The 10,279-nt window shown below is 36.0% G+C and overlaps 1 protein-coding gene across 1 annotated transcript in view; it reads left to right on the forward strand.

Moving 5' to 3' along the window:
* Positions 1-10,279, forward strand: part of LOC102002778 (solute carrier organic anion transporter family member 6A1) — a 100,724-nt gene that overhangs the window by 60,801 nt on the left and 29,644 nt on the right. Inside the window, exons 9-10 of the mRNA XM_005361398.1 lie at positions 1,814-1,967; positions 10,057-10,244. Coding sequence (XP_005361455.1) covers positions 1,814-1,967; positions 10,057-10,244 — 342 coding nt within the window. The remainder of the gene's footprint in view (positions 1-1,813; positions 1,968-10,056; positions 10,245-10,279) is intronic.

A 10,279-nucleotide genomic window follows, 5' to 3' on the forward strand; every position in this document is an offset into this window, starting at 1 on the left:
CCCAGTGCCATTGTCATTGGCTTCTCAGTCAGGCCTCCTTATCAGCCACGTTCAGGGAGTCCGGTTTGATCACATGCTCCATCATCCAGCTGGTCTTGGTGAGCTTCCATTAGATCAGCCCCCCCCCCCGTTGCAGTGGGTGGGCGCACCCCTCACGGTCCTAACTTCCTTGCTCATGTCCTCCCTCCTTCTGCTCCTCATTTGGACCTTGGGAACTCAGTCCAGTGTTCCAATGTGGGTCTCTGTCTCTAGCTTCATCCATCGCCAGATGAAGGTTCTATGGTGATATGCAAGATATTCATCAGCATGGCTATAGGATAGGGCCATATCAGGCTCCCTCTCCTCAGCTGCCCAAGGATCTATCTGGGGACATCTCCATGGACACCTGGGAACACCTCTAAAGTCAAGTCTCTCACCAACCCTAAAATGGCTCCCTTAATTAAAGAAAACTTTCTTTACCTTCTCAGAGGGTCATGTATCCCACATTTTGGCACCAGTAGATGTCACTGCAAGTAGTGAAATGAACCAGGGAGAGGTGAGAATGAAAACTCAGCCCAGATTGACTTTGTCAACCTGGATCAAATTCTGGGTAGTCTAATGCCAGAAGGTTTAATGTCACCACATTCAAACTCAGTATAATAAACAACTTTCCTAGTGTAATAGCATCCCCAGTGCACAGGGAACATGATTACATTGAAAGTCAACTCAGGGTACATGCCATTTCTTCCAAGAAGATGGCTTATAGAGATAGGCTACCTGTGTTATCTTAAGGACTCAAGGAAGGATATGGCATGGTCATACAGACAGAGCAGAGATAGTACAGGCTATCAACCACCTCTTTTCCTTGTTGGGAGACCCAATGGCTATACATGTAATGTAAGGATTATTTAAATTACCTCTGGTCCTGGCTCTGAGATCATCATATTACCTACCTAATGGATAATACACATCACATGGGATAATACAATTCCCAGCTTCCTTGATGGAAGAAAAGGCTAAAAGTCCACTCCTTTGAAAGGAAAACCCTGTGCACTTAACGTTTCTGGTTTCCCAGCTGATCCGTGAGCAGAACGACCTTGTGCTCCTAACAATAAACCATTTTGGGAAACTGATAGTTTCTCAAAACATTTAAAAAAGAGGGGTGTGTAAGGGTAGGTAGAGAGTGGCTCAGTGTTTACGAACACTTGTCCTCTTTCCAGAGGACCAAGGTTTGGTTTTTAAGACCAAATTATTATGATATTGGGTATCATAACTGTCTGTAAGCCTATTTCCCAGGGATTCAATGACAAATTTTTGCTTCCATAGGTGCTGTACTCACACAAGGCATAAATATACATTCCAACAAAACACACACACATAAGATAATTTTCAAATAGTTACATAAAACATTTCACACAATTTAAATATTCTACCTTTAGTACTTAACACAAAAACATATGTTCATATAAAGCAAAAAATATCATTTGTTTGTATTGATATGAACCACTTACATGCCTAGTAGCTGTAGAGATCAGAAGAGGGCATCAGATTCTCTGGAACTGGAGTCACAGGTGGCTGTGGGCTGCATTGTGGATGATGGGAATGGAATTTTGGTCCTCTGAAACAGCAGGAAGTGCTGTTAAGAGCTAAGCCATTTCTCTAGGACTATCAGTGGTATACTCTTAAATGTGCATTTTATGTTTTTATACCTTAGTAAACCTGTGAAAAATAAATTATCTAAATGTGCATATTTACAGATCTTATTGATATATTGTTATATGCATCAATAATTTAAATGGTGATGTTATAATTGTATTTAATGTCAACTTCACAGGACAGGTATCCTTGGAAACCTCACAGCTCCATGCAATGAGAAATGTGATTGCACAAGCACACTCTATGCTTCTGTATGTGGAAGAGATGATATAGAATATTTCTCTGCATGCTATGCAGGCTGCCGTAATAGTAAATATTTACACAATGAAAAGGTAACTTTTATTTATTGTGTTTTTTCTTCTCTGGTAATAAGTTTAATTTGGAGATAGTGACTAGATTCAACTCCTCTCTGTAAAATTTTGCTTTTATATTTGCCTTATTTTTAGTCTTTAAAACAGAGAAGTAAAACCTAGTAAATGTTTCCTATGTTCCCTTTCAGCAACACTTATTGAACTTTGAACACAATCTCTCACACACCAAAAGGTTGCCAGGTCCTATCCTGCGAGTCATCTTTCCTTCAAATGTGCCTTCTGCTGAGATTCAAAATGCCTACGCTGTATCCTCTTGCTTTATCTCTACTTCTGCTCCACAGTAACTCAAACATGGATAAGTTTTATTTTTTTAATGGGGTGTTGAATCCAGTGCTCTACTGCTGAGCTTTTACACCCCCAGTTCCTAGTTCATTGAATATGTACTAGATCTTCCCATATATATACGGCTTTCACAAAACATATGTGATATTGTAGAAACTGTAGGTGAGCCATGAGGAAATCATACGAAGGAGAGAAATATGACATAACTGAATTTAATATCCGTAAAAACGCTAGTTACTTATGATGGGGAGTGTCCTTCTGCATATATGTTGCTTTTATTGGTTGATGAATGAAGCTATTTCAGCCAATGGCTTAGTAGAGTAAAGCCAGGCAGGAGATCTGAACAGAGATATATCGAAAGATCAGGCAGAGTCAGGGAGATGTCATGTTGCTGCTGAAGGTGAAGGACACTGGAACCATACCTGTAGGCCACACCCTCGTGGCAACAAACGGATTAATAGAAATGTGTTAATTTAAGATATAAGAACTAACTAGGAACATGCCTAAGCTATTGGTCAAAGTGTTTTAATTGGTATAGTTTCTGTGTGATGATTTGGGTGTGGGCAGCTGGGAAACAGATGAGCAGCCTCCTTTCTACAAATGGTGCCAATGTGGGCCAACTACATCCACATAAAACCTGAGGGAGCAGGAAGAACTTCAAGACACTTAAGGACAGAGTTAAGCATGGCTTCTTGGTAGCAGCATTTTCTTGAATAGCCCTCTGTTTGCTAGAGGAGAGAGCAAAGGAAGGATTCCTGTAAGAGAAAACTTCTGGACTAAGTGTTAGCAGCAAAAACTGTGCAGCTCCTTTAAGAGCGGGCTTCCTGGTCCATGCTGGTCCTGTTATGCAACACTTAAGTGGGATCTCTGAACAGTGTGTTACAACTTGCTTAATGTTGGCATAGACCCACTCTATGCCTGGAGCTGGGTCAGTGAACATGCCTGCAGGGACAGTTAACATACCTCTGCCATGTTAGGATAGGATGCAGGGCTGTGGATTTGGTCCTATCCATGCCCATTGAGCATTAAAAAAAACAAACAAACAACAAAAAAAAAACATGCTCCTGGTCAGAAAATGATTACAGATACACAGCAAGATAAATTTGGGCAAAATAAACCACTGAATGGGACACAGAATATTTGAAAAAAATGAATATAGGCTTTAAAAAGGTTATTGGCAGTTATAGAACAAAATAATTTTAAAGAATAAAACAAAGTCTTTAAAGAGACAGTAAAAGTAATATAAAAGAATATAGACAGACATAGATGAAAGGAAATATTGAAAATAATAGAGAAAAAGGAGCCACGTAAAGATGGAAAATACACAGAGAATCTGTATTATGTATACTATTATATTTTATTTGAATTTTTTGACTATAAATGAGCTAAGTACAGATAGACACTTCATTGTACAGGTTACTAAGCTAAACCAACATATACATTTTAAGGTATTTTGACTCAAAATTTGAGTCTAAGGATATATTACTTTAGAAAAAAGGTTCTGCTTTTGCTTCTACAGAAGATAAGAACCTGTGGATTTTTTCCAGGCTAACATGGTTTGATGAAACAAGACCCTCCCAAATGATCCTGGTGACCTCTAAAAATACTTTGCCCTACAATAGCAAGAAGCAGATGAGGGAAAACTACACCCAAATTCCCAAAATGATAGTTCATAAATGTTTGCTTTCAAACAAAGGGGAAAATGATATAGAAATGAATACTTTGCAATGGTATGGATCTTAATCTTTTGATACAAATTTAAGGCCAATTTTGTTATATGTATATTTCTACTCTTGTTTAAGACATTATGTTTATGCAACTCATTTAAAAATATAATGTATAATTAAGCAAAACAGATTAAGAGATGGCTATAATAATCAAACTTTTAATTAAATTAGGTAAGTTTTCTGCATAAACAGATATATTTCAATTAGATAGGTAATCTTCAACACTTCTAACACCTACATAATATGGCATTTAAAGTTTTTTAAATATATGTTAAAATAGTATTTAAGTCTTTAAAATCTGGAAAAATTGAAATGGAATAGAAAAGTATAATGACTCCCAAACAGAGTTATCCATCTTCAAAAGTTGACTAAGTTATTGTAAATCCTTAATTAATACATGTACCTGTTTCTTCTATTATGGTAAAATATATAAATGCAGCTGCAAATGCCCACCATACTATCAAACAGCAAATTTACATTCACTAAGAGGCTAAACAGTATCAATATTGAGCTATGTTTCTTTATGGGATATCCTGCTTTGGAACATTTATCTCAAGGAATTCTTAATGGTTTTCTTATATTTCTATGAAGCATAATTAATTCATAATGCATAACAAATGTAGAAAGAGTCTACAAAGTAGCCATATACAGTGTATGGAACCATTTGATACTAAGAAAAGGGAAGCAATAAAATATTTCCAGTGAACTGTCTGTCAGAGGTTGTCTAGAAAGGCAATAATCTTTGATATGAATAATTACTCTGAAGCAAAATTGACAAAATCCAAGACTATGGTTAGACAAATTTGGCATGGATAGAACTGAAGAATGTTCAGAATCCACATTAGTGTCACATGGGAAAGATCTGAAACAAAATAATTTTGACAAAACTAAGGAGAAATTTCCTCATTACTGAAACAAAAATAAAGATTTTCTTCATGGGAATAATCGCGACAGTGGGTCTCCTTTAGAACACGTTGTATGCTCCTAAAAGATGCTCATTCTTTTTCTTTGTTTTTTTACTTACTAATGTAATAAAAAACACTTGGACTTTTCTCTATGATTTTGTATCTTTGGCTATTTCTTTTTGTTTTCTTTTGTAGCTTTCCTTATAGCATAGCAAGGATGAAAACTGTCAGCAACTTCTCTAGCTCAACAGAGACCTCCTTCTCATTAACAAAGGAAGAGCTAGTTTACATATCATCATAAGTATTAAGGAACCCCTTATGTGCCAAAGGACAGTGATGGCTTTCTGTCAGAGTTTATAATCTGACAGAAAAACAAAGCCAAAAAATGTGTCTTATATAGGTTTTTCCGTTAGGGTTTCTATTGCTACAATGAAACACCATGACCAACGATCAAATTGGGGAAAGAAAGATTTATTTGGCTTAGACTTCATTAGTGTTTGTCATTGAATGAAGTCAGGACAGGAACACAAACGGGACAGGATACTCGAGATAGGAGCTGATGCAGAAGCAGTAGAGGAGTGCTAGTTACTGCTTTGCTTTTCAAAGCTTGCTAAACCCATCTTCTTACAGAACCCAGGACTAACAGCCCATCCATTGTGGGGTGGACCCTTCCCCATTGATCACTAGTAGAGAAAAATGCCTTACAGACAAATATAACAAAGGCATTTCCTCAACTGAGGATCTTTCCTCTCTGATGATTTTAGCTTCTGTCTTTGACACATAAAACCAGATAGTATAGATAGGGTAATACACGGAGGCTAATAATTTAACCATTTTCTTTTACATTTCAATTTGTAACATAATCATATATAAGAAATTGATTTGGCATGTAATACAAACATAAAGCACTGATAGAGGTTCCTAATGGATCTATAGCAGAAGTGAGAAGCTGCTAATGTGATATAATTCAAGCTTTTTTTGGCTTATAAACTATAATGGATATTTTAAAATGAATTATCAGTTCCTTGTAGGCGGCCCAAATGTTAAAAATATTTTTAGAAACAGAAAGGAGATCTTAGGGTATTTTCATGAATAATAGCCTTAAATTATTATTGTTCTAGGTTCATAAATGTTTTCCATACATATCTACTCATTTAGTATAGGGTCAGTATGTGTGTGTGTGTGTGTGTGTGTGTGTGTGTGTGTGTGTGTGTGTGTGACCTAGAAGTTGGTACTGAATGTCTTCCTCATTTGTTTTCTGCCTTAGTTTTTGAGATAGAGTCTCTCATTGAATCTGGATCTTATTAGTTTGGTCAGGTTGGGTGGCACGTTATCTCTAGGATCCACTCTTCTCCCATTCCCAGCCCAGAAGAACTAGGGTCACAGATGTAGTTTTCCCATGGGAGTTGGGTATGCAAACTAGGCTTGTCTTACTGAATGACAAGGACCCTACTGAATGAGACATCTCCCAAGCTCTATCTGTTTATATATTTTAATTTTTGTGGGCATGCCTATACTTTAATATTTAATAGGAAATATATTTTTCGTATAATGTATTTTGATTGTGATTCACCCCCTTCAATGCTTAATAGATTCTCCCCACTTCCACACCTAGGTAAATATGCTACCTTCCAGTCTCTCTGTCATTAGAAAACAAGCAGGCACCTAATAATAGTAATAGTGAGAAGATACAATAAAAACAAACATGCCAGAATAGTGCAAGACAAATGGAGGGAGAAAGTGCCCAAAGAAAAGCACAAGAAACACACAGAGATGCTAAAAGACATGCATCCGCATACACTGAAATCCCATAAACATGAAATTGAAAACGATACTCTATAAGCAAGAGATCTGTAGGTAAAAATTTAAATAGATAAATAAGTAAGTTATTAAATTCTCCAGACAAAGTGCTATGTGACAAAAACAATGATAACAGCAAAACAAAACAAAATCCCCCAAAATCTACCATTTTGTTTGGCTTGTGTCACGCAGCTACTGATGAGCATGAAGTCTGCCATTGAGAGTAGTTTGAATGCCCAGGGAGACTTGTTTGGAAAAGACTAATTTTTTTTCGCCTTTACAAGTGGTTGTGGATTGGAGATAACTTCTGAGTTATCTACCTCCCCTTTCAGAGCTCATGACCATGTCTGGCCCAGCCCTGTGCATGCTGTTACTGTCTTTGTGAGTTCATTTGTGCACCTGTTCTGCTGTGTCTAGAAGACCATGTTTCTTGGTGTACTTCATCCCCTCTGGATTTAAAAACCTTCCTGCCTACTCTTCTGAAGAGTTCTCTGAGATCTTAGAGGAAGGTCTTCATGTAGACATCCTGTTCAGGAGTGAATATTTCAAAGGACTCTCACTCTCTGCATAGACACGGGTTTCTATATCTGTTCCCATCTCCTGCTGGAAGAAAGTCCTGTGATAATGGCCATGTGAGACACTGATTTGTATAGCGGATTGTCTTTAGGAGTGTTTTAGTGCCTATGCTCCTCTAGCTGAATAGTAATATTAAGTTTTCCCCTTAGGTCTGTGGTCTATGTGGTCATACGTTGTTGGCCACTAAGAAGTATGGGGAAATAGGTTCTGCTTATAGAACTGTCATTAAATCCAGTTAGACAGTGGTTGATTACTCCCACAAACTGTGTGCCACTATTGCATCAGCATAGCTTGCAGACTAGTCACCATTGTGCTGGATTGGTGCTTACCTTTCTCCCTTGGTAGCTTGCAGAGTAGCATATAGTACATGAATGCTAGTTCTAGTCTGTGAGGTGAAGATTCTAGGTAGGCACGAGCTCAATTCTCCACTCTAGTTCATTTATGTAAGCATTGTCTTTAGCAAGAGGTCCTTCTCAATAATTTACTGAAGAGCAAACTATTGCCTTTGAAATAGCCTCATTGATTGGGAATGCAAAAAACATGCATTCTCTTTGACAAAAAAAAAAATTCATGTGTAATCAACTCCCTGAACTACAGGTTTCATTGGGTAGTAAAAGATATATAGCTTGGGCTTTGTCTCCCTTGTTATTTGGTGATCACATCAAGATTTATATCATACATGTTTATATTATAGGAAGTTTCTATTATATTATGTTTCCATATGATTTTTTTCAGTGCCCTAAGTATTAGTAGTTCTTCCCCATAATACCCCCCTTAATTCTCCCTTGTCTCCCCCTCCCAATTTGACCCTCCCACACATGTACATCCATATCTGTCTCTTCTGTTTCCCATTCTCGGGGAGATCCATCCCTTCTCCTAGCAGCTGTCTCTACACGGAACTTCTCTGATTCTACAGACTGTAGCTTGCTTGTCACTGCATTAACAGTTAATAAACATGCATGACATAACATAAAATATTTGTCTTCTGAGGCTGGGATAAACTCACTCAGGGTGACTTTTTTATAAATCCATCCATTTAGTTGCAAATTTTATGACTGTTTTACAGCTGAGTAATATTCCATTTATGTCACGATACCATGTTTTCCTTAACCATTTATCTGTTAATGAACATCTAGGCAGTTTTCTAATTCTGACTATAAATAGATCAGCAATGAATATGTTTGAGCAGTGTCTTTGTAATAGGGGATAGATACTTTTGGGTATATGCCCAAGAGAGGTGGTACAAGCTGGTACTCCTACTTGTTCATATGCTTTAAATGGCACACGATATTACCAACTGTTTCTTTTTTACAGTCAATATTTGCACATTTTTTTTGTTTTAATGTTTTTTTGTGGTACTGTTTTTTTTTTCTGTCTAAATAATTTCTCCATCATTTCTGAAAAGTTTTCATTGGGCATAGGATGTTAGGTTGAATGTACTTTTCATCCAACCAGTTAAGGAAGAGATTTAAACTTTCTGTACTGTGACAACTACAAACAGAAACAATTTAAAGAAAAGCTTTTTTTTTCATGCTTTCAAAGTGTTAATCCATTGCAGCTTGCCGTATTAGTTTTGAGTCTGTGGAGAATCACTAATTTGGAGCATTCGTATTATTGCATTTGGGAAGGAGAGAGGAATAAGTGTGTGAGTGGCTGGCTGGCTCTGTTTATTTATTTATTGTTTATTTTTGTTCATTAGACTTTTAATGGATTCTTCTATTTCACTAGAAGATATAGAAATTTAAATGTTTTTATTTTATTTTGATTCAACTTTGATTAAGTGGTGTCTGTAATAAAATACATCCATTGCTTTTAGAATTTCCAATTTTGTGGAGTACAGATTTTGAAACTATGCCTTTATGATGGTCAGAGCTTCCTTGGTCTTTGTTGTTATGCCTCCTCTTTCATTTATTTCCTATTATATTAGTTTGGATATTGTTTCTTCTTCATTTAGTTAGTTTAGATAAGGGTTTGTCTATCTTGATTTTCTCAAAGAACCAGCAATTTATTTTATTGATTCTTTGTATTGCTAAATTTAACTTATATTTACATAACTTTATTTGTGCTTAATCTATAATCCTACACAATGATAAATTTAACTTAACATGATTATTACTTCTTAAATTTGTATCACTCTCTTCTTTTACAAGAATTATATACCCACAAACACCTATGAATAAATTAATTCATTTCCAGGTAAAATATTAAAGATATTTTAACTAATATTACATTTCTAAATAATGTATGGCAGGTCTAACACGAGTATATTCATTAAAACTAGACAATCTAATCTGTATGTGATTGCCAATGCCTTTAATCTCAGTACTGTGGAAGAAGAGGCAAACAGATCTCTTTGAGTTCCAGGCCAGTCAGGGCTACATAATGAAAACCCAATATATGGAATGCTGAGAAAAGGAGAATATTCTTCTGCAGGGAAAAACCCACCAACTGGTTTTCCAATACTTAAACGTCAACTCTAAAAGCATATCTACAAATAATATTATACAGATTGAGCATCTTACATTAAGAAAAAGAGGCTATGAATTTGAAAAGGGACACATAGAAGTCATTGGAAGGGTGAAAGGAAGGGGAAAAGACACCATTATATTTTAATATCATTAAATTAAAAATACTAGTATAAAACAATCAAAACTCTGTGTAGTATCTCTTTCAATATTGATTTAATTTATTTTTTATAATACTAAAGCTATTGTCTCCTCTCTGTTTCTGAAATACTGTATTTATGTTCCAAATTCACAGACTTTTTACAATTGCTCTTGTATTAAAGAAGGATTGACAAGTTCGGATTCTGAGGGTCACTTTATTGATGCCTCTTCTGGAAAATGTAATGCCAATTGTCACACACTACCTTTGTTTTTTGCTTTTTACTTTTCTTCAATTATTTTTTCTAATTTGCCTAGTATACCTATCACCATGTGTATTCTTCAGTAAGTATGAAATTTTCATAATTATTATTTATTTA

The sequence above is a fragment of the Microtus ochrogaster genome, linkage group LG4 (genome assembly GCF_000317375.1).
Source record: "Microtus ochrogaster isolate Prairie Vole_2 linkage group LG4, MicOch1.0, whole genome shotgun sequence".
In the NCBI taxonomy this organism is placed as follows: domain Eukaryota; kingdom Metazoa; phylum Chordata; class Mammalia; order Rodentia; family Cricetidae; genus Microtus; species Microtus ochrogaster.